Source organism: Cyprinus carpio, chromosome B12, assembly GCF_018340385.1.
Source record: "Cyprinus carpio isolate SPL01 chromosome B12, ASM1834038v1, whole genome shotgun sequence".
NCBI lineage: Eukaryota > Metazoa > Chordata > Actinopteri > Cypriniformes > Cyprinidae > Cyprinus > Cyprinus carpio.
In genome coordinates this window covers 18,982,115-19,008,150 of record NC_056608.1, presented here as the reverse complement: position 1 = coordinate 19,008,150, position 26,036 = coordinate 18,982,115, and the positions used below count along the sequence as shown (strand labels likewise).

General features: G+C 35.6%; 1 protein-coding gene across 2 annotated transcripts; it reads right to left on the bottom strand.

Annotated features, from left to right (window-relative positions):
• Positions 1–48: 48 nt before the first annotated feature.
• Positions 49–24,471, bottom strand: LOC109100231 (QKI, KH domain containing, RNA binding 2). Of its 2 annotated transcripts, none has more exons than XM_019113723.2 (6): positions 23,711–24,469; positions 13,263–13,405; positions 8,006–8,122; positions 4,840–4,983; positions 1,098–1,185; positions 49–267 (listed from the first exon to the last, which is right to left on the bottom strand). In XM_019113723.2, the coding sequence occupies exons 1-6, from the start codon at positions 23,850–23,852 to the stop codon at positions 65–67; spliced, it is 837 nt and encodes a 278-aa protein (XP_018969268.2). In that variant the 5' UTR covers positions 23,853–24,469; the 3' UTR covers positions 49–64. The 2 variants fall into 2 exon arrangements, with proteins under 2 accessions (XP_018969268.2, XP_042591811.1); XM_042735877.1 differs by having other exon boundaries at positions 61–264; positions 23,711–24,471.
• Between the last annotated feature and the right edge of the window lie 1,565 nt (positions 24,472–26,036).

Sequence of the window (26,036 nt, the reverse complement as noted above, 5' to 3'; positions counted from 1 at the left end):
ATTCAAGAAATGAAGTTTGGGCCAAGGTGTAGTAGTAATAATAGTATGCATAAAAGATGACTCACTAATCAGCCGCCTGGGGTACGAGGGCAGGGTGGGGCGTGCCCGTGGGCATGATGGCAGAGGTCTGGATCTGCCGGATGAGGGGCATGAGGGTGGGTGCGGCGGGTGCAGGTGTACGCAGTGCCGCAGTGGGCATCACCGGGGAGTGGCCGGTGATGATGCGGGGAGCTTGGGCTGTGGCGGCCAGGGAGAAGGCTAAGGCTGCTAAACAAGATGCACAAAAGCAAATACACAAAGATGTGAGGGGGAAAAGAAATCGAGGGGCTAATCAATCTACCTTGACTTAAATTTCAAAAAGTAAACTAGTAGCTATGCAAATATTTTCACACAAAAATAAATTAGAAATGTGCATTTTAACTCATCCACATGGACAGTGCTTTCATGGCAACAAAAGAAAAGTTTAGGTTTCTATTATAGTCTATTAGATTCAAAATTCAAACTTTATTTTTAAAAAAGCTCTCATAAACCAAAAATAGACAGCATACCTAAAATTGAAATGATCTACAAAAAGACTTGAGTGCAAGATGTATGTTAAGTGGTTTGGATTGAATTAAAGGAACAGTTCACCCAAAGAGGAAAATGTGTCATCATTAACTCACCCTCATGTTGTTCCAAACCTTTTTAAGTTTCTTTCTTATGTTCTTTCTTTCTTTCTTGCATCAACAACCAAACACAATTGTTTAGCTATCAGCATTCTTCTAAATATCTTCTTTTATGTACTAGAGAAGAAAGAATTGTGAAGACACTAGAGAAGAAAGAATTCTTAAAACATCAACATAAGACAGAAACTCATACAGGTTTGGAACGACATGAGGGTGAGTAAATGATGACGGAACTATTCCTTTAACTGAAGAAAACTGGTTTATAACTTGCAAGTGATGTCAACATAAAGCTAAAAATCCCAAAAGAGATGAGTTGTGTTTAAAAGACAGATACAAATTTAAAAATACTTGAGTTTTATATAAAGAGACTGATATTTGAGGGAAAGAGAAACTGCACAAACACAGGTCGATGTTTGATAATGTCATTCTTACGTGACTTGATATTGGCGTCTCTGTAAGTGCCGTTGAGAATAGCCAGCTCCATCAGCTGCATCTTTTTCAAGCTGTCTTCACCTTCGGCCTGCACACACACAGGAAAAAAAGCTGTTAGGAATAATTTAACACTTATAAGCTTACTTAAAAAGCTCAACTGAAATTTTTGTCTGCTAAAATGTTTGAGAAGGCAGTGCAGTGGTGCAGGGAAGCTAATGTTACACACTTGCTAACAGCTAGCAGATGATTTACTCTGCCACTGTTAAAACAAGCCAGGCCCAAGGAGCAGGAGGTTAAAGAAACAGATCTTATTACTCTCAACAGCAGATGCAGGGATCAGCGCCTCTCAACATTCTCCGTTTTCCATATGCTCATCCTACAAGCTGTTTTCCCCTTAAACAGTTCACAAGGAATCCCACCCTTTATGATGTCATACAGGGCCAAATGTGAAAATAACTTTCTGAAACTTATATGAACTTATATGAGTGTTTTTGGCACAGAAATACTTCTTCATACATCCAACTCACTTTTTGAGACTTGGTCATGTTTAACATGAGAATCCAACTTTTTAGCAGTGTAAATAAGTCAGAATGCATGAGATAGTATTAGACTATTCCACAGTCTTGAAAAACCTGGATATATGAGGTAGCCTAATGTTTAAAGATTTTTATAGACCTGGAAAGGCCATGTAAAACTCTTAGCAAATATAAAATGATATACAATATGTAAAATACATATTTAAAATTTATTTACCTTTTTTTAGTTATGCCAAGCAAGCTCTCAAAATATTATCAGGAAGTAATTTTGAGCTTATTATTATTATTATTAATTCTTATCCAGAAAAATCATAAACAACTGGGTAAGTTATGAGGCCTTTAAATATTGTAGACTACAGGAGGCTTTGGAGTCAAAAAGTTAGAACAAACAAACACTGATCTAAACCATTGTATATCTCCTAGTGATTTATCTGCAGATGGAAATGCACTGGGCTAACAGCAACGGTATAAAAATTTAAGCCCAAAAGAGAGAAAAGATCAGCAACTAAGTTTGGATTTTCGTCAAGCTCCCAGACAGTTCAGAGCAGGTCAGGGAGGGGCATGGCAGACAGTCACAGAATAACATGAACTATGTCAGCAAGCAGAGAAGCGAAAGAAAACCGGGGCTTTTCAAACAGGGATCAGTGTGTGTATATGTGTGTGTGTGTGTGTGTACACACCACCCTTCTCTCTGCTTACTTTGCTGAGATCTGCCAGCCAAATGACTGAAGCTAGTGAATATCAGCCCCTAGGTCAGACTATGTGTTAGGGAAAATATATTTAAACATTTATAATAATTATACTGATCAATGATTAGTTTAATTTGACAACAACAGCATAAAATGTGAATTATTCTAGTGAACGCCACATCCTTCCCATTAGATTTTAGAAGGAATATTGGTGGGGTAAAAGTAGTAGAAAACCTGTTTAAAACTGTATGTGCTGTATTGTAAATTATCTTTTTAAAAACTGGCATTACATGATGAATTGTTTATATATGTTAGATATGTTTATATATATATATATATATATATATATATATATATATATATATATATATATATATATATATATATATATATATATATATATATATATATATATATATATGTTATGCCAAAGCTTTAGTTTAGTCACCATTCAAATTAGTAATGAAACAATGTTAGAACAGAAAGACTCCCGATTCTATTATCTTTGGAGAAAAGATGTCTTTCGAATATTTTGGGAATTGAGCTGGAAAACAAACACTACAAGAATGTTTTTCTACACTTTATTATTTTATAAAATAACAATGGTGAAAGAAGTCTTCAGTGGCATCAGTGCATGACATTGACTAGAACAAATCTGAATTTAAAAAAAAATATATAAAAACCATTTTCTTCAGACATCATACAAAAAGTTATTTCTCAGAGGTTTGAACAAGTAGACAATGACAAGGAAAAAAAGCGGAATACTCTTCCCCTGGCTGGTTTGATGAAGACAAACACAACCACAGTGGGTTTACCTTCAAGACGAGAGCTTCCTGGAGTAAACAGTGCTAAACTTTCTAAAGAGCTTATTCCCCATTCAGGATTCCATTGCAGAGAAAGGGCACAACTGTCAATCAAGGATCAGTGCATCCCAAGAGGGTTACCATGGTAGCGCCACAGGGAGTCCAGAAGCCCTCTCTCTTTGCAGAGGAGAAGGGATTACAATCCACAATTACACAAATTTCCCAAATTCCCCTCGCTATTCTATTATGCTTTCTACGGTAAATAGCTGTTGTTCACGATAAGAAATATCACAAAATCAAGGAAGTATTTTTTCTTTATTGCACACCAGGCACAAAATGGCTTTCGCAACAGTGTAATTTTAGTATATACTTTATTTATATGCATTACAGTATTTATGAATATTTTAAATAAGGTTTTTATATTATATTTTCATTTTAATTAGTTTAACTTCATTTTACATGGTTTTTCAAATATTTCTACATTTAATAATTTCTTTAAATTTTAGTACTTAAACTTATTAACGGTAGTAGGCAACATTTCTACATTTTTTAAGTTATAGTTTTTCAATATTTATATTTCAATTCAATTCAAGTTTATCTGTATAGCGCTTTTCACGATACAAATCGTTAAAAAGCAACTTTACAGAAAATTAAGTTTCTACAAGTAGCTTATCAGTGGTGACCGTCAGTTAATATGGCAGAAATGTACGTAAAAAAAAAAAAAAATTAAAGACGTAATCAAAAATAAAAATAACACCATCAACATAAATAATTACACCAGCATCATTTTCAGAATCAGTTAAAATAGCAGTTTACAACACTGATTCACAACCCATTTAACTTCTGTAATCATGTCACATATTTCAGAACGAAATGGAACAATAAATAAGAAAATATATAATATATAATCCAGCCCTACATTTTTTTTATTTTAATAACTTTTAAATGGGAAACAAAAAGAATAAAAAAAAAAAAAAGTAATTAACATAAATATTTTTTATTAAGACGGATTAAAAAAAAAAAAATAAGACGACAACGAAACATTACAAACAAAAAATCTAAAACATGACAATAAAACTTAATTAAAAATACTAAAAACACTAAAAAATAAAATCAATCTTCAACCCTAAAAACCCTGCAAATCTCCTCTTTTAATGTTTTCTCTGCCTAGAAGGATTAATTGTATATTTCTATGTCTTCATAGCTATATTAAAATCCCACAAAAACAACATGTGGAAAACACTGACTTTCTCTCCACAATTTCTCATTTGTCCCCCTGCTGGGGTTTTTCATCCCAAGCAATCTGGAGTCATGTATAATCAAAGGCAACAACCCTTCAGTCCTGTGCTCCTCATTAATTTATAAGCAAAGGTAATTAAGCCTAGTAAAAACTGCCTATGGTGCTCACCTTTGCACATCTGGAGTCATGTGTGCTCAATGGCTCCAAGCTTATACTCATGAAGGAAAGCAACCCTGTTCTCTGCTTCCCGCTCACATCTACCTGTCTGAGGATGCAGAGCGACTAACGGGGAAACAGAAGACCTGCTGTGCGCAGATCTTTCGGTTATGCGTGTTCTCCTTAGAGTAAATACATTTATCAGTGCCTAAGCAACATTTTCATGAGTCTTGTTGGTTGAGGTGAATCGATGTGATTTTTAAAAAAATATATAGTCTCAAAAAATACACAGAGGACAAAGACAAACAAATCACTCACCGCAGGGACTAGGAGTTTCTTGACCTCCTCGACGGCTCTCTTGAGTTTGATCTCAGCACGGTTCTGAGAGTCTTCCACAGTGATGAGGACATGCAGGTCTTCGTTCAGGTGTTCCCAGTTGGGCTTTCCTCTGTTTTGCTCTTCCTGTTCACAGAAAACAGAAGAGATGTTTGAGAACCAGTGCTGTGCACCAACTTCCTGAATTTGAACTGAGACATCAAAGAAGATGGAGAATTGCGATTTGAATAGTTTACTTTGAAGAAAGTAAAATTAAATGAAATTCATAAATTTTTAGATTAAAGTAGAAAACTAATAGTAGAGATAGACAAACCAATAGATAGATAGACAAACCATACATATATAGACATAATGATAGGGAGATAGAACAATAAACAGATAGATAGACAGACAGACAGACAGACAGATAGATTGTTTAATTCTGCATTTAGCAGAAACTAATTTCAGGTATATTTGGCCATTAGAGTTAAGTTAATAGCTAGTTAGTGCAACCCCTACTGTACTATAAATAAAAACCCAGAGGTGCTTGAGAGTCTAAACAGGATTTTAAAATGACAAAAAGACTAAAACTAAAGAGACGGACAATCAGAGATGAGACAGGAAATGACAGTGAGACATTTATAAGACTTCAGATTGACTGAGTGTTCAGACCACTTCCTGTGACTACCGGGCACTCCAGTTTCCATGGAAACTTTTCTAGACTTTTATTTGCAGCTAGACATGGACATAAACCTAAAATACCAACAGACATGTAGCAACAGTTAGCCTGGAGACAAGTGACTGTCAGTTTATCTCAGGGTTCAGACCGCCAACAGCAGTGACGAGCTTGTTGCCATGGAAATGGGGCGTTCGGGCCCAAGCATTGAGCCTTATTTGAATGCATTGTCTCCAGCTGGGTTTTTCATCACAGCGGGGCTTATGTTTACGACGCATGTGGTCAGGCCTACAGAACAATCCATTACTGCGAACTCGCTCGCCTTCTGAGGTTCCCACTTCAAGCAATCACAGACATCGCCTTGGCCTCAAGGGTAAAGTTTGAATGAGAGAAACAAAGACATAGACGTCCTGGCCACATCCTTGACCGAGGGACGCCAGTCTCAGATCACAGTTGGTAGCATTGTATTTGCTAATAAGTGGCTGCCACCTCCTCAGAATAGAGTAATTAGATGATCAAATGTGTGCATCCGATAAGGCTGCAGTCTTGCGCACAGCTGGTTATGTGCTAATAATAACTGTGATTTTGACTCTGAAACAATCTAAGCAGCAGCACAATGCATAGAGGTCTTCGTCTGGCCTACTTTGGTGGGCAGGCAATTTTGTGCATAATACAGCAAAGAAAAGAACAGCTAGGACATTCTACCAAGTTTCTCTTTTTGTGTTTCACAAACAAAAAAGCCATAGAAAAATGTGATGACAAAAACTAAACTTTAATGTTAAGCTAACCTTATAATTCTAATAGCAAACACCTTTCACAGACCAGAAACCTAACCCTATTGTGTGTTTATTCCGGGAAATGTGACAGTAAATTCAATTTAGGCAAAGAGAACAGATGCAGATGGCATCTCCATTTGACGCCTGACTTGTTTGCCCCTGGCTGTAACTTTTCTTATTTCTCTCTGTTCCTTGATTGCCATCATTTTTCATAGGATTTATGCACAAGTTTCGCGCTGCTGTCACAGTAGTTTCAGTGTTACAGAAATTAAGTTTGCAGAACACTACAGGGCTTGATGGTTTCACAATCTAACGCTCATTTTTGCGCAATGTTCAAAAGCACTCTTCACAGATTTAATTTTGACATGCTCTTATGACAGGAGCATTTTGAAAAGCATAAGCCTAGTGGCTGCTGTCAGAAAACAATTATGTCAAACTTGAGAAAACAGCTGAGGCTTAAACTTTCGATTTCAATTGTATGTTCTGAGCTACCTAGATGTGCAACATCTCTTCTGGCTAAGAATGCTGAGCCACCAGTCTGTTTTCTGTCTTGACCAACGAAACAGCATTTATAAGCATCTCTGGTGTGCTAGACATAGGTTGTGCAATACAGTGAGAGAATCGTGCTTTGCCTGAGGCATCTTGGTTCATTGTGTTCCATTAATTCCCCATCAATCTGAATCTCATCAACGCCTCTAACCCAATATTTTACTGTGTATTCTCTTAACGTTTTATTTGCATGCTAGTGTAGGCAGTGGAAGTTGTGCTGTGAGGAATAAACACAGATGGTGTATCCTCAAAAGTCTTAAACTGATAAAACAATTATTTCTATTCTGCAAAAAGGAGACAGTTGTCTCCAGATGTGTCTGTAAATACAGGCCTAAACTCAAGACAGTAGTTCGTAGTTGCTTATGTCTATATACCATATTAAAGCAAAAATAAAAGAAAACAAACATACATAAAATACATATACAACACAAAAAAATACACTAAAAAATAGTCTTCAGTAGCCTTATTTGTTCTGTTCTTGTTTTTGTTGGTTTAGAGTATTGGATATTTGCAACTTGCCCAAATTGAACTCCAGTCTAAAAACTTGGACTAAATGGTGTAGGATGAGACAAGGAAGTGAAACAGTATTCTTTGAGCTTGAAAAACAGAGCATTCTCCTTTCTCTAATAGCACTCATTTTCATTTTAATGCGAGTCATTTTTCCTCTGTGTCAGGCAGCCTTGGAGGCAGGCAGATCATCTTCCTCAGTTGTACCGTTGGTAAGGCCATGCAGACTCTGTCAGGAATTCCATTAAAAATGGAATCGCCTGGATTTTGTCTCTTTCCATTTGGCATCTATTAGTTATGTGCTGGCGCAAAGGCAGTACTACATGGTCTTCCTCGCTAAAAAAAACATGCAATAGAAATATGGTCAAAAAGTACTTCAATTTTAGATTAAAAGAAAAGAAAAACAAAGGGATCCTACACCATTTAGTCCAAACAAAAATCAAATAAACGGAAAATTGAAAAAAGCAAAGGAATCAAAAGACACAAAATAGTAAAAAAGGAAAGCAAAAAAGAAGGGAAAAGACAAAAGATATTAAATAGAAAGGAGAAAATATAAATAATAAAAGAAGGAAATGAAAGGGTTACCACCAATAATATAGTAAAAAAAAAAGAAAGAAAGTGAAAATAAAAGCAATAAAGTAAATAAAAAAAAGTGTCTTGCCTTCTTCTTGTCTCTCATGGAGCCTTTGCCTCGCACCATGATCTTGCAGCCCGTCTCTGCCTCCAGTTGTTTGGCTGTCAGGCCCCGGGGCCCCAGGATTCTTCCCACAAAATTGAACTGTGAGGAAACATCAAAAGGTAGAGAAAACAAGGGAGTTATTTCAGTGAAAAACATCTGCATTTCACACATCTGATATGAGCATCCCAGTGCTGAAAATCTGACATGGATCTGAAATAATTTTAGCTGCACTCTCGATGTGACAGAACAGTGTGTTTCTATCACTGTGCACACACACACCTTCATTTTATATGCTCATAGTTCTGAGATTTTTAATCACTGTTCAACTTAGTTGAAAAAGACCAGCATAGAGATGCAGAGGCAGCCACAATCACATCCTCAAGGTTAAAAGCACAGACCATCATCCCCTCAGCTAATGGTTCTCCCATATGGAAGCTTTGGCAGAGCTTGATGTTATCTGCAGCATGGTAACATAATTGTATAATTCAATCAAAGGGACTTTGAAAACCCTGGCAGAATGTTTGGAATGTCTAATCCTCTTTTATTGAAAGGGGAATATCTAGAGACCAATTGCGGTTTTGGAATGTACCATTTGCCACGGGGAAGCCTTAATCATACTCCACCCTATTCCTGTTCCGACACAAGTCACATGGAACAAATTTAACCTAACATAGGGGTCAAAGAGTCATATAAAATACAAATAACTACCGTATTTAACAGCCAGTGTGACTTATGGTACAGTGCTTGATTGCTTTTGTTCCAATGCAAATTCATGTTCCAATTAACATGATTTTGGCTTTAAAAGTCATACAAAACAACCATTTACTGGAAAATATTTTCCAAACCCAAGTTAAATTTAAATTCCTTTCAATTCAGACGTGACCAAAAGTGGAGATGTCTGAATGGTTAATTTGTTTACTCTGTAATATAACCATCCATTTCCACTAATTTCAACTCTCAATCAAACCCTTTAGACATTATAAATGATATTTTGTGACATATGAGTATGGAAACCACCAGTCAAGCAAACTGAATGATCGGTTGAGCTGTGACTCGACCCGTGGTGTGATTTATTGCGTTGTCCCTTTAAAAGTCGCAAGCCTGGGACATTGTGCTTTTTTGCGTTTGGGGGCCTGTGGCTGTGCCACTCTTTCAGCATTTAACCTTATCTGTCACAATGGGTTGAGTGATAAGCCAGGCAGCTGAATCTCTCTCAGTGTCACAATGCATTCTCTTCCTTTTAAAGCTCATGTCTTCTCAGGCCGCTCACAGCTGCTGGGGGTTGTTGGCCCTCTGTAGTGTATATTTAGAGATGAGCTCATCAGACTACTGTGTACTGTGGATGGCACTGTCTGTATGTCTGTCTGTGTTATTGTAGTGTATACTGTTTGTAGGCAATGTTTGTGTAATTGGTGAACTTAGTTTTTGTCAGTCTAGATGTTTCTGGCTACTTTCCTGATATTCTTATTGGTAAGCTACATAAAAATCACATCACTTCTATTCAACTTAAAAGAAAACACAACTGAATTAAAGTACAGTATATCATTTCCAAACCAAATTCCCACCGATTACCAGGTGATGCTGATTAAGGCTGCAAAGTGTGTAATTTTCTGTGAATCACAAAACAGAATCACAAAAATCTGATCTGATCAGCAAGCAGATCAGACAGTATTTCTCATTTCACAAAAGAATGGAATGTTTCTTGAAGGGAGAACACCAAAAATAAACATAAAAAATTAAGGGTCAGAAAAAGGCGGAACTACTTTTGTGTTTTTAGTCACTAATTTTATAAGTTGACCTCAGGGAAAAAAAAAAAAAAAAACACTACCTTTTTAAAGTTTTTAAGTTATTATGCTCACCAGGGTTGCTTTTTGTTTAATCAAAAGCACAATAAAAATTGTTATATTATCACAAAGTTATAATGAAATATTATCACAGTTTAAATTACTAATTTCTATTTTAAGATTTTTTTTAAATGCACTTTATTCCTGTGGTAGCAAAGTTGAATTTTTTTCAGCATCATTACTCTAATCTTATTATTAACAATGTTGAAAACAGTTGTGCTGCTTAATATTTTTGTGGAAAACATTTTTTGGATTCTTTGATGAATAGAAAGTTTAAATTAAGAACAATTTATTTGAAATATACATCTTTTGTAACATCATGATTTTCCTGCCACCTTTGAACAATTCAATGCATCCTTGCTAAATAGAAGCATTAATTTCTTAAAAAAAAAAAAAGAAAAAAAAAATTTACCATAAAGGATAATTCACCCTCAAGCCACCCAAGATGTATATAACAGATAAACACAAATTTAGATTTTTTTAGAAAATTCATATACATCTGAGACAACATAATGGTGAGAAAATGATGAGAGAATTTCTATTTTTTGGGTGGACTATTCTTTTTAAAAAACAAAGACAGTCACAGAATGCTAACAAAATGACGTAAACACTGTCTTTTTTCTTTTGCTTTTTAACAAGTTCAATAACTTCATCTAAAGTGTGTGGCTCTCAATGAACAACAATAAAGCACTTGAAAAACCTCATTACCAGTCTACAGCTAGAGTGAAAAGAGTGGGAAGAGGATGACAGACTGAGGCGGCGGCCTCAGAATCACTCTGAACGAGTGAGAGCATGCAGAATGGAAAACTAATCATCATAGCCCACCCCTCCCATCTCCTCGTCAAAGTCCACATTTGTTTTCACATAGACTATGAAAGCAGGGATGATGCTCTAGATCATTCTATCCACAAGGCAATAGAGGACATAAAGGCCAGTGACCTGCATGTCTCTCACCCATACTTGGCACTGATGGTGGGATGATGGTAACCCTGACAGTTTCCTGCAGGATTATCGGAAATCTGCTTCTATTAAAGGGGAGCAAAGTCACTCTCAAAACAAGCCTGATGATTGATGGCTGCAAATAAGATAAGGATTTGTTGTGTCTCCAACTGATCTATCAAAACGACCATCACAAAGTGTAACGAGGAAACACAAGGTGGAGGCAATCTAACAGCATCTTTCAATATTATTTTTTACACTATCAGTATCTTCCAATTTTCCAATCAAATGTAAACATCAGGTATTCTGAGATTTGCACACTGGATCTGGACAGTTGAATTTGAATGTAACTGATTAAAGGTAACTCTAGCTGGTTGACAAAGTTATGTCAAAATAACAGTAAGTAGGTATTAGTTACTGATAGTCTTGAAAGCATCAATAGAAATGGTAGAAAATGAGAAATCTGTATTACATTGCAATATATGCCACTATTTCATAGTAAAAGCGTTTTTGTAGTTTGGTATTATTAGTCATGTAGCCAACTAATAAGGAGGTGTGGCCAGTGAAAATGTTGGGCGGGCAATTAAAGATCTGAATAGGCCAGAAAAATCCTTATTGTTGAGACTGAATAATCACAATAATTGAGCATTACTGCCTACAATAAGACCTACTGGTGCTGGCGGTGCGCAGTTACAAATGACTTTGTTGCTTTATGAAGTTTGTGACCTCAATAAGTCACTCAACAATGGGAAATTCTGAGCAGGTTGTCAAAATGTATCACATTTTAATACACTAGACAGCAGATACCAGTTCAGAAGTTCCTGTGTGTTGTCATCTATCAGGCTAATCTATTCAAAAGCTTTTCTTCCTTCAAAATGTCTTCACTTGATGCAAGACCAGCATCAGAATGAGATATATTGCATTCTAGAGCTTCTCATTTCTTCTACATACTTTTAAAACAAGTTAATTTCACACATTTGCGCAAGTGCTGTTGGTTGGGATTCGTCCTGATATAGAAGACAATGCACAGAGGTTAATTATAACTAAACGAGAGATAATAGACAAGCCCCTGTTACGCGCCTCTCATTCAAACTCGATTAACCCTGACCCTACTATCACTCTTATCAGCTCTTTAAGACAGGAGAAACGTGAGAGTTGTCAGCCTCAAACACTACTCTGTCAACTTACTGTCTCCTTAAACACAGCCTCAATGGTAAAGACGGTCAAGATAAAAAGGACACTGAAAACGTACGTGCCAACACTTTGCTCAGTTGACATACAAACGTTTCAGATTGGGCTCCTCTCGTAATCCACTCTCAGGCCTGATGACTGTTTCTGCATAAATTACATTTTCTGAGAATAGTATGAAAGCTGCACTTGTATAAAGGATTCAACAGTCACGATGCATTCAAATAAGAAGCACAAACTGAGAGTGCAATGCAACAATGCATAGACTCGCAATATTTAGCAATATTTACCATGCTAATTATTGTCTTTTTATTATTGCTGTCCTGGCAGAGACAAGTTAATTGGATCAGTCTGGTGCAGGATTCTCATGATCCCCTGAGTCTACGTCTAAGGTAAGACAATCAAAGTGTAAAATAATGAAATATTAGTCATAAACGCATTTTCGTGAACAAATTTCCAATTTTCTGTCATCTGAGTAATCTACAAAAATGTGTTAACACTACTACATGCCTCTCTCTGTTTACATGCACTAGTCAAGGTGCATTGTATGCCCTCATAAACACATTACAGCAGATAAAATTGCAGTTTCTGATAGGGTTGGGCCAATAGATGAAGCAATCGTCCATCTTCCATAGACAGCATCACTGATTATAATGAGTTCTATTGACTTATCTATATAATGAATCTCTATTATAGATCAGTGATTTTATAGTATTTTGTTGCGCCGCTCGCATCCGGTGTAGACACGGTGTAAGGAATCATTAGTTATTTTCCCTTATAAGGATTCATGCTTCGGACACACCCCCTAAACTCCACCCTCTGATGACATCATCCATTGCGATGTTTCACAGTAGACATCGTCCGATGCCAAATTTGTAGACATCGCCCAACCCTAGTTTCTGACTGTACATTATTATTCCAGTAATACCATGAATGCGGTGATTATTTTAAGATACTAATCTGCTGTAAAACAGCTTTATTGACCTTAATGTTGTTTGCATACATGACCAAACTCGTTCTTCTTATCAATAAATCACCTGCTTTACCCACAGAAACACACCCGCACTGATGGAGATTCAACTGTAAACTACTGCCCAACAGTCTATGAGTTGAAGAAAAACATTAAGCGTACTGGGAAGCATTTGTGAACACTTAAATTAAATCTATACAATAGTCTTAGTAAGTGACCAACAAAGGATTAAACTTCTATTTCTTGAAATATATATCTTGAAATTTCTATTTTGGAAAAGCGCTGAAGTAATACTTACATCTGGGTATTCTTTGACAGGCACGTAGAGTTTCTCTTGGAGTTGTGCAATGGGCCCCACAGCATCTGGGAGCTCGGAAGTCCTTTTATCTGTGCTGCCGTTCAGAGTGTCATTGTACATATCCTTCCGTACCCGTCCAATTTCTGTCAAACAGACATGTTAAAAACTCAATTAAATAAAGGAACTCTGAATGAAAACCTGGTTAGAGATTATATCTAAAGCCATATCTAAAAATGAAAATTTTGCCACCATTTACTCATTCCAAACCTTTAAATGTTACTTTCATCTGTGGATCATAGAAGAAAAAATTGTGAAAAATGTCTCTGTGATTTTAGACCATACAATAGAAGTTAATGTGTACCAAAGTTTTTTGGTTACAAAATATGCTTGCAGGCTTGGAAAGGCATTAGGTTGAGTAAATGACAGAATTTGTATGTTTGGGTGAATCATCCATTTAAGGTTTAAAATCTGAGAGAGGAAACTTCGACAAAGTTCATGTCAAATATTTTACTTTCTTTGAAAAACTGTATTATCTACACAAACAATGCAGTTTTCCACATAGCTTGATCCATAAAAGTCGTTCCCTTTATCTTTAAAAACAGAGAATAGACATACTTTCGGTTATAAGTGACTTGCAGAAGTTTTGAAGAGTTCATGCAGCTACTTAATTCAAAAACAACTCCTAAAGGGCATGAGAGCCCAGCCAGCCATGGAGGAAAGTAGCGCACCATGATGTGCATTCATAAAGAGTGAATCAGACACCAGCCTTTTGAATGCTCGTCGGTCCAAACAGAGGAATTCCAAAGAGACCAGCTTAAAAGACTGAAGCAATAATTATTATTTAACAAAAGCTCTTTGGAGGATATTGGGAAGAAGCAGCAGTATATTAGAATGGATTTACACTGATGAACAATATGGTTCAAAATGACAACATCAAAGCATGGCCCAGGCCTGCAGATTAAAATGACCTAAATATAACCCTGAGCTGAGCTAGCCGTAGCCTGCTGGGCTCCCATAGGATCCTCCCAGAGCAAAGCCGAGAACCTCAACAAGATCTCATAAGCAATAACTCAACAGTACTCAGCAGGCTGTGGTCCTCTGAATTCCACCGACAACACCACTCAGTCCTGAAGATCGACCAGGATTGTTTTCAATGTCTCTCATATGTCTTACATTAGTGAACGCAAGCGCATTTACACTCAATTACATGCAACACATGCTCTTGGCACGAGTGCATTCCTAAAACAGCATTTTCCGATTTACAATGTTTTAAATAAATCCCAACTGGTTACATTAGGACTGGTTTCATCTGCCCATATGCTATCATTCAGAACAGAGCTGATAAAATAAACCCTCGCAGTGAAATCAGTCATACGAAGTCCCACAATGAAGCACAAATCCAAACATCAGCTCAAACTGCTCAAAGCCGATTAATTTACACATTCTGGCACTTACACATGAAATTGGTTTAATTGGTCACTTTATATTGAGGGTTGAAAAGAGATTAAACAGTCAGTCAGAAGTTTATACTGGGTTTTGTGTGGACAGCCTCAAAACTTTGGACTAAGCATGATTTATCCCATGAGTCACAAGGGCTGGGCGATATATACAATATTCACAATGATTCTGCTGGCAATATTAAACAAGCAACAATGTGAATATCACAATTTTAATAGTTTTTATTCATCTGTTAAAGCTAAAAGAATAGCTCTTCCAAAAATATAAATTATGCCAACATTTACTCACCCTCCGTTCATCTTTAGAACATTTTTTTTTTTAAATCCTACCAAACATGGTAAATGCCATGCTTGCTTGATGAACAAGAACAAACCTCACTTGTTCTCAAGAGGGTGAATAAATAATGACAGAATTTTCATTTTGGGGTGAATCATTCAGAAGCATAAATTCAGAAGCAAAAATTACTTTATATAAGGGGTGAGTTCGATTCACTTCTGGAAATAAATTCAACTGTTTATGGCATTAAACAAAATGTTCAAAGAAGACTCTGCAGGCTATTTTCATAATTTTTTACTATTAATACAAATATTTTTACATATTGTTAAATTGGTGCAAATTAAAACCAATTCTGACATTAAAATCAATCTTCCTTGTGTTCATTTAGTAAAATTCAATTTGAAAACACTTAACATTTTGGATCTGCTTGGAAACAATGACTATTTGGTTAAAATGGAGATTCCGTGGTAAAAACTATTACAGAACAAATACATAAATAGACTGAAAATGAAAAAAATAACCATAAAATAAATACTACGGTCTGTTTAAACCAGAAGAACAGCTGAGGTGACATAAGACATATAATTTTCCACCCCCAGTTTAGCTGTTATTAGCACAACCTTCAAGTGCACTAAAAACAAACATTACAGGCGACTGGTCGACACTGGAAAACCACTACACAGACAGACAGTGAGATAGTCCTTCCTACTGCTGCTGTAGACCATCATTTACATGTGTGTGTGTGTGACAGAGAGAGAGAGAGAGAGAGAGAGAGAGAGAGAGAGAGAGAGAGAGAGAGAGAGAGAGAGAGAGAGCACAAGAGGACTCTGATTACAGTTTGTGTTTGTTTACTGTCATCTGAAACGAGCTGTCCAATACTACAGTATGATACAGTTGGTCTGGTATGGCAGCAGGCAAGAAATGGCTACATCACTGAGACATAAATATCACCTCCATAATGCTAGCTGCACTCCTGCACTTTAAACACACAGTGCTACAGATAACCTATTCGGTTGCTGTTATTTATTAATGACACACTCTCATGCGTCTGGCTTAAATTACTTCTTCTGACACCTTTAGTATTTTTCACACTTTTAGTGTCAGCCATGAGAAGTTTGTGCCTATATCAACTTCAAACAGGGAAATTTGGATGCAGTTTGTAGACTTTTTGAAATGGTTTAAAAGAAAGATCTGGAAATCAGAGATATGTGCTGGCAGAAAAGCAAGCGTGATTTAATGTGAGATGTCAGACACATTCCTTGGTCGTTTAGCGAACAAAAGTGTTGTTGCCTGCGAGAGCTGGCGGTCTCCAGACCATGCTGGACACTGCATAAAGACAAAGCGGTTACTCAACCAAACACTGCTTCACAGTATGTGCCATTACATAAGGCTTGAATAGATGAGTGCACATACACATAGACACACAAATTCATATAAAGACAGAATTGGAAATAATGATAAAAACTATACATTATAAACAAAACATTTATGAAAGGCTGTCTATTCAAATATCAGTTTCTACAAATAAATAAATAAATAAACAGCACAACTGTTTTCAACATTGATAAGAAGAAATGTTTCTTGAGCACCAAAGCAGCATATTAGAATGATTTCTGAAGGATCACACAACTCAGAAGATTGGAGTAAGTCTTCACAGAAATCAAAGAAATAAATTACATTTTAATTATTATATTAATGCATATGTCAATTGGTATATTAATACATATATCCATTTTAATATATTTTATAATGTATTTACTCATGCATATATCTAGTTCATCATACAAATATATAGTTCTCTTTTCCTGCAGTTATAAGTTGCCACTGATGAGTCTTAAGTAAAATCATTTTATTTAATTATTCATATTTTACATACCACTCCACAGTAAAGTGTACGTCATGCAACGGAGAGTATTAAGACTTTGGAACAGAAACAGATCTCCCATACAGAGACAGTGAAGTTGGCCATCTGTGGCAGTGTGGGAGAGATGAGAGACGCTGAGATGAACAGAGGAAACGTGAGAAAGAAAGGTAAAAAAATAATAATAAAAGATAGAAAAGGTTGCAAAAGGGATGAAAGAGTAGACCGCAAACAGTGAAACCATCTGGATACTCGTCTACTGCCAGGAAACTGTCCGACTTCTCCTTCGTTTTCACACAGAGAGAAGACACCACAGTTACTGCAATTGTCAGGCTGTTAGTGACAGTGTAAAAACAAATGTGTACATGCAAGAACAATATTTCCCTTCGCTCTGACAATATATCTTCAAACTGAATGCCTTCTTCAGACCAAATACCTGTGGTGAAAGCAAATCTATTTCAATTGCAACAGTCATTTTTAACCAATAACTTATGACATCCCACTTTTAAGCATAAAAATGTCATTATTTAATAATCCCAATGTTTCAAGCCCATAAACTGTTATTTGGTCTGGAATACATAAGAAGAGTTTTTGAGAGCTCTTCCCATATACACTACTTTAAAAAAATGGGGTCATTAAATTCTACTCAGCAAGGCTGCATTTAGTTAAACAAAACAAAAATATAATAATTTTATCTTTCCTGTCACTTTTCATCAATTTAATGCATTTTAATAATATTTAATCCAAAATAATTGGACCGTTGCGTATATGTCTCATAAACATCATAAAAAGGACAGTATAAAAGTAGTCTATATTATTATTATTATTCATGCACTATTCCAGTTATTTAGAAACCATACGATAACATGACAAACAGACTCAAATTTAAATAATTTGCCTTCTGTCGTACCTATAAAACAAACATGGTGCCAAGTTTGACGTCAATAATGTTTGGATACGAGATGTGCCGCAAGAACCAATAATGTTTGATTATCTCATTGATATCCAACCTGACATGATGTTCAAAAGGCATTATATTTCACTTAAAAGCTACAGCAGGTTTATAAGAGAATAAAGACTAAACATTTGATCTGTTCATCAAAATTAACATTCTTTACTAAAAAAAAGCAGGATTTGGAACAACATTTGGTGAGCAAATGACAGATTTTTCCTTTAAGGTCATCCTGATTCTCCTGGCAATCAGAAAATTAGAATGTGCAGCTTGTGCTTATCACTCTGATTGTTAGCTCTACAACATCATGATGTGATTGTGATGGTCAGCACTAATATGCTGTGGTGATTGGATGATTGCTGATTGCGTTTAGGCTGAGAGAGATTGTCTGTTGGTGTCAAGAAGACTACTGCGGGCAAACTGGCAGTTAAGGGTGAGATAAGTATTGAGTATTTACAGATGCAAGCAAAGCTGTCTGGGAAGAGCAGGAGACTGATGAGATCACTGACACGCTCGATAATCAACATTTATCTTATCAAAGAAAACAGCTAAAGGGAGACAAAGAAAAATTAGACACAAAGGGACAACTGAAAAGCACCTTCACAAACACACAAGACATGAGGATTGACACAGAGGCACGAGATGTGACCTGAAAATAACATTATAACTGCCACTTCATAGCTCCAGGCACATCTGTCGCCACTGCCAAACAAAGCAGTTTAATTCAGAAAGGCCACTGTGAAAACTGAGTTATCTAAACATTATTAAAACAAACTCTTATTGTTTGAGATTCAAAGCCAGATGTGTTGTATCCCTTTGTGGACCAGTATTTATTTAGCTTTACTCTGGGAATTAAATCAGTTGAGGCCAATTATGAATGTTATTCCATATAAAAAATTAAATAATAATAATAATGTTTTTGTAATCAAAATGTAAAAACTTTTGCCTCTAAAACGACTTGCCTTTTTGGTGGATATCACAAAGGATTCCTAATTTTAAACCAACTGTCTGTGTGACCACTTTTCAGAAACCACTAAATTCCTGATGGATGAAATCATGTCCTGTCCTACATTATTTCTCACTAAATATCCTGTTTCACTGTTTTTTTTTTTTTTTTTTTTTTTTTTTTTTTACTGATGTCATACCGTAGATCTAAATGTGTAAAATTCTGTAATGACAAAATTTAAAAGGATGATATAAATATAACAGAATATATACTACCATTCAAAAGTCTTTGAAAGTTTTTGAAAGAAGTCTCTTATGCTCACCCATGCTGCAATCATTTTATCAGAAATACATAAAAACAGTTATATTGTGAAATATTACAATATTAATTAACTGCTTAATATTTGAATATTATTTAATATATATATATATCTATATATATATATATATATATATATATTGCTCAAGAACATTTATTATCATATATATATATATCCCTTTGATGTAAAATCTGAATATTCAGCATCATTACTCCAGTCTTCAGTGTCACATTATCCTTCAGAAATCATTTCTAATAAGCTGATGTGCTGCTCAAGAACATTTATTATCAATGTTGAAAACCATTCTTAAGACTTTTTTGTGGAATGATACATTTCTTCAGGATAGTTTGATAAATAGAACATTTAAAAAAAAATAGCATTGATTTGAAACATTTTTTTTTGTCTTTACTGTCACTTTTGATGGTACTATTGAATGGGAGCGTAAATGTAAAATATGAATTTAATAATAAAACATTTTCTAATTCCATAAAAAGATTTCTGATGCTAAATATAATAATAAATAGTATGACTCCCCGATGTAGCTTTTCGTGGGGTTAAACAGTGCGTTCAGCCCATTTCATTCACCTGTTCCCTATAGAGAAGTGTTTCAGAAAAATTCTTTTAGCGCATATTAAATTTGCGACATCTGTCCTGACTGAACTTTGCAGAAATTGGAGGGAATCTGTCTAGTCGACGTCCCCTCGACCCGTGCCCTTTCTGTATCTCGCTTCGTCTGTGTCACGGGATCTAGCTAAGGAGGCAATAGCTTAATGCAGTGAAAATCAAAGAGCACTGATGTCACATGTATTCTGAGATGAAAAGGTCATATAACTACACTCACTCAGACTCACTCATATTGAACGAAATTTCAGGACAGCATGTATATAAACAATTATGTTAAATAATAGATAAATGGACACAATTATATGTGTAAAGTGACTAAATGTTTCCTGGAACACACATTCATACCTGATACTCTCTCACACACACAAACACTTATCTCCGTCTGTGGAACATTCAGCACCTCTAACAGTCATGAAGTGGTGACAGATTCATGAAGAACCATGTGATCATTGTGTGTGCTCTTGTCACGGTCATATGATGCATCTAGGTCAGAGTGGCATCCCTTCATTCATTGGTCATGTGCCAGTCTATGTTTGTAGGGGTGACCAAAGAACCATGCTTTACTCTTTAACCAAGAAGACCATAATGTGAGGACAATCAGAGGTCAAGACACCACTGAGAATTCTAACTTTCCTAACACATTTGCCTGGAGCAACTTCCACCCCTTTAGGGAATACATGACGCTATGGAGACATTTAGAAAACTACCAAATTACTGATTTAAGTGGCAGACTTCAATACAAGCATAAAGATAGATAACTCCTAAAAATACCAATGTTTAAGGCGCATTCCATAAAATGCAAACTTTAAGCCAAGTGGTATGCGAAAACATAAACAAATATTTTTCTTTAATTCAGGTAAACCCTGTAATTTATTTTATAAATTTAATGCATTTAATTTAAATGTTTATTTAATGTTTACTGATAGAAAATACTAACAAATATTGTTCTTTAATTTTTGGGAACCCTGTAGTTTATTTCATACATTTTGTATATTTAATTTCAATGTTTATTTAACATTTATTGATAGAAAATACACCATTTTAAATATTTAAAATTATAGGAATAACAAAGTTTTTATTTTATACATATTTAGTTTCAATATTTATTTAATGTTCATTGATATAAAATACAACCAAAGAAATTTTTTTTTTTTAAGTTATGGGAAGCATTCAAGTTTATTTTATAAAATAATTATAAATTAAAAAATGTATTTTAATTTCAGTCAGGGGGTTAAACTTCATTTAGAACAATTAGAGGAAAAAGAAAAAAAAAACTCTTATGAAATGAAGAGGGAAAAAAAAAAACATACAATATTTGACCTTTGGGGTTGATGATATGCTTAAGTTTAAGCACCTTCTTTGGCGGACCACTTTTTTGGCCTTATTTTGCAGCCTATTTATTGAAAGTGCCTCCAACAATAACATTTGTGCAATGCGGTTAACAAGCCCAATATTATTTATCCTACACAATAATAAAAGAAAAGGCAACAGAACAGTTTCAGTAAAAAGAACAAAAAAAAAGCACATTTTGCAACAATTTCACTGCTAGGTCCCCCTGGGGCTCTGTAGTCCCATTTTATATCTAAATCAGAAAAGGAAAAGCCAGTGTTTTCAAAGAGAGGTTCAACATTGCTTCTGGATCCTCTCCCAGATATTTTTCTTCCATGATGGCTTAATTACTCAAATAATTCAATAAGCAGCATACCAGCAGAATATCTGTTCCTTAGAGGGAACAAAAGAAGTGTGAAGAAAAGAGCAGCACTTGGAAAACACATGCTGGAGATTTAAAAAACCTGGAAACAACACAGCAAAATATCAAATATGAGTTATCAAATATTGTGTGTAATGGCTTGTATTAATTTAAAACACTACAAATACAATACACACTAAGAGCAAGTTTTTAAAACCCTATATAAACAACTGGAACTGTAAGCATGCTGACCTGTATGTAAAAAAATATATATATATATATTCCAAAAGAACACATTTGAAACTGCAGACACAAATGAGTTCTCTGGCATCATAAAACACACTGGGTGTGAAAAGAAAAAGTAGCCTACAAGTGCTCAAGCAAAATACCAAGCTTATTATATAGTAACCTCTTTACAATAACCTGACAGAACTGGGATCCTCATACAAGGAAAATATATGAGATAATAAAGCTATACAAAAGGCAGTGGGTGATTTGGAACCCCTCTGTAATAGTGAGAGGAAATCTAGATCAAAGATATTCTACCTATTTTTCAGCTAATCAACATTTTAAGAGCTCCATCTAGTTTGCAATATGCTTGAATAAAGAGAACAGGCAAGACTAAATTAGCTCTAAACAGAGGAGCTGAAAAACCCAGGCTTAGCGAGGTTATTTATGACACATATTTCAATATGCCACAACCTATTGGTGAGTTATGATGAATCTAGAGAGTTTCAGTGTACTAAAGAACCAGACAGACTGAATTCACTCTAAAAATGGATTGTAAAATACTGTGGATTTATAAATCTAACAGATCACCCTTCTCTCCATAAAAGTTTTGCAGTGATAACCTTTATATTATTACACTGGATTATCAGCAATAAATTGAGAATGAAATAAGCCATGGCTATGGGCTGTATGATTAGAACGTGAAAGAGAAAGAGAGAAGTGATTCTGTTATCAGGTCCTCAGCTTCCTCAGCATTCTTAGAGCAAAACTGCTGGTTACATGCACTCTGCAACATTCAAATGTGTTAAAATTTCATCAACCCTGAGTAAACTCCAGCTTTAATAAGTACAAACCTTGCGTTACAATACCAACCAGGGGTGCGTTTCCCAAAAGCAACTATGCTTGCAAGTTCCGTTGCTACCAATAGAGTTCAATAGAAAACTAATGACCATAGTTAGCTAACAAAGGTTTTGGGAAATGCACTCCTGGTCTGGAGAGCCTATGCAGATGACTTGCCACTGTAGTATGTTATAAATAGTCCTACCACTAAATTCACAAAAGTAACAATTAGGCTAGTCTCAATGACAGCCAGTAGTTCCTCTAATCTGAGTATCATCCAACTGCGCCATGGCCCAGAATGATGTTTTGTGATTGGATGCATCTGTGCAGATTTAATCAGTCTGTGTGGTTTTGATCAGAAATGTTTCCAGGTCATGTAATTGATTCATTTGAGCAAATTAGAAAATGTTTTCAGCTACTGTCATTTAGGGAAACAATTATACCATTTGAAATCTTTTATGATGCCTGTTAAACTTCAAAATTTGATACTGTTGCCACATAAGATTCTAGATTGTTACAGTCTAAAAGACTGAACAGACTTAATAAGCGATAGTCCTAAGCAAACGTGTTCTTTCATCAGGAACAAATCATTCTCATTTACTGACTCATATCTTTAATTCCTTTTGACTGCTTTCCTGGATATATTGAGTAAACCACAGGCCAATAGAATTTGAGCACAGTTGTAAATAAGTATTTCATTGGTTGGACTAACAGAAAGAACACACCCTCTTCAGGTTGAGTGAGGTAGTCTCGTTCACAAGAAATAGAGGAAAAGGATGAATAAATTATAGAAATTACTTTTTGTCTCTATAATATAGTGTATTAAAGTTACTTCCAGCTTAAATGTTCCTCTTTTGTCTTCTATGGTAAAACACATATGATGCTTAAACATGTAAGTCTGTAGTCTAGATTAATAAATGCACATTTTTAAAAAAGGATCATAAGATTTGTTTCAGTCCTAAAAGACTCGACTTTAACAACGAATCAGTGAGTGAAAGATTCAAAGACTCGCTCACTCGTACTCACTAAATGACTCCCACTTGTCGCCACCAACTGGCATAATAATGTAGCAATTTTGTAATCGATGTAATTTTCACTGGGATGAAAAAAAAAATCAAAAGATATTATTTACAAACCCCGGGGCTTGTTTACAACAAGCAAGAAACTGAAAAATAAAAACACCAACATATTTAGGATAAATCTGAAGGCAGCCACAGTTCTTACGAACCTAAATCAAGTGTGTAGAACTCTCACCTTCATCTAACAGTCGCTCGAGATGGTTGAAGATACCGCAGAAGTTTGGCAGGCTGCTCATCAGTTTCTTGTCGTTCATGAGCTGCATCAGATAATCAGGAGTCGGCTTAGGCTTCTCCTTCGTTTCCATTTCCCCAACCATGTTTAAAATAATACCCTCCAAAAAAGCTCAAAAAGGTGTTACAATTCGGGGAAACACAACAGCCCCCTAAAAAAAAGCAAACGGAGGAGTTTGATATGTTTTCCCTGTTTTATTCCAAAGCCCTGCCCCGATGTTGCTACTTTTCAAACGCAATGTTGAAACTTTGTATCACCCCCAATCATCGGTTTTAAAATAAGCAACAACTAATGACGCGATTAACGAAAGGAATCTGCGTGAAAGTTCTTATTTGTTTGTAGAGTGTTTGCCGTCAAATAACTCCAAAAACTGCCGCATGCCCGCTGAGATTTGTGCGTCTGTCCTCTTCTACACAGAATGTTTTATCGCCACCAAACGTTTCTCCCCAGAACTTTCCACAGACCGTCGTTCAGAGCGTGTGAATAACGGTTTCAAAGCAGGGCAATGTTCACTTGTAGGCTCTGTCTCTCGCGCAGTGGAAACTCCTTTAGTTGCGCCTGATGTTTCTGTGTTCAGAGCGGTTCTCTCCCAAAGCTGTCTGTCACATGATCATGATCAACCCTGCACTGCTCAACATTGCCGTCGCGCGAAGTCGCCAATGGGAGGAGAAATGTGCCTTTCTCCCTCTCTCACGCAGATGCAGACCCTCTCACACACAAACTTGTACACATATATTCTTGTGAGAAGGAGCTCGTATAGACGTGTTGTTCTTATATTAAAGTCAATCTGATTTTTACAGATTTAAAAAATTGAAAATATGCAAACATTCGATTCAAGGAAAGGCAAGGCAAGTTTATTTATATAGCATATTTCGTACACAATGGTCATTCAAAGTGCTTTACATAAAGGAAAGTAAAATAATCATTAAAAAAATCACAAAAATAAAACAAGGAATTTAAAAACTTTGAAAATTATTTAAAATTTGATTTAAAATTAATCAATTCAAAACGTTATAGTTAGCCTATACTGAAATACAGACAACTTGTGTGACAACTAGCCACTATCTAACCCTAAACCTTACTATATTTACATTTTCAGACTTTCAGCTATAGCTATTTAACCCTGAAGCAATGATATGAGGAAAAAAAGAAAGTGGGTATTTTTCTGCATTCCAATGCATTACTAAATATTTAAACATGGACTGTCTTACAGATAAGATTATCTTAGAGGAAGCATGGTGGATATCTTGGTCTTAAAATCAAGTTTGACTAGGCCAGTGTCTGTACTTCACTGTTTCATAAGCGTGCATTTTACATGTTCAAATCCACCTTTTAAGCAGGTTTTATTTCTGAAAGTGGTGCAAATGCATTGGCAGGAGTGCATCTCAGCCAATTTTTGAGAAACAGGAGAGAGGGGAATGAAAGGGCTTGGAGGAACAGGAAAAGTTTTCATCAGTTCTTGCGGCCCTCCTCCTTCCTCTGTGAAGTGGGCAGCATTCTTATGCAGATAGACACAGACTCTAGCTATTGCTCTCACAACAACTAAAGGCCAGAGTGAGAGGCCCTCCTGCAGGGAGCGGTTTGATGATGAAATCCTGACCTAGGATCAGATTTGTTCCATGTAACGTTTTAAGCAACCATGGTAAGTGCAAGGGGAAAACAGGTCCAAAGACAGGAGAAAAAGACTTGTTGAAGTTCTCTGCATTCATACTGGGTTCTGCCTCCTTACCGTGTTCCTACTGCTTTTGTGATTGTACTCTGAGTGAGCGTGCAGGGACAGCATGGGTTAGCAAGCGAAACCTCGCACACACTGCAAAACATATATATATATATATTTTCTTTTTTTCAGTAAATATCCAAAATAATAAAAACATTCAGTAAAGATAAATTTACTTGAGACAAAATATGTATGGAATATATATATATATATATATATATATATATATATATATATATATATATATATATATATATATATATATATATATATATATATATATAAATATAAATAAGTTTTTTTCTTCTTCTTCTTTTTGGCACAGAGAGGATGCTATTTTATTTTAAAAGAAAGATAATTTTAATGGACAAAATTTTTTTATGGATAACATGGGTTGGTACTAAAACATTTACTTTTATTTTTACAAAACTCCAGGAACAACTTCTACATGACAGAGATATCTATATATAACTGATATTTCAGTGGTCAGAAGATTCCTCCAGGATGCTGTGCGGGCCCCTTCTCCCCTTATTTTTCACTATAGGGAATCAG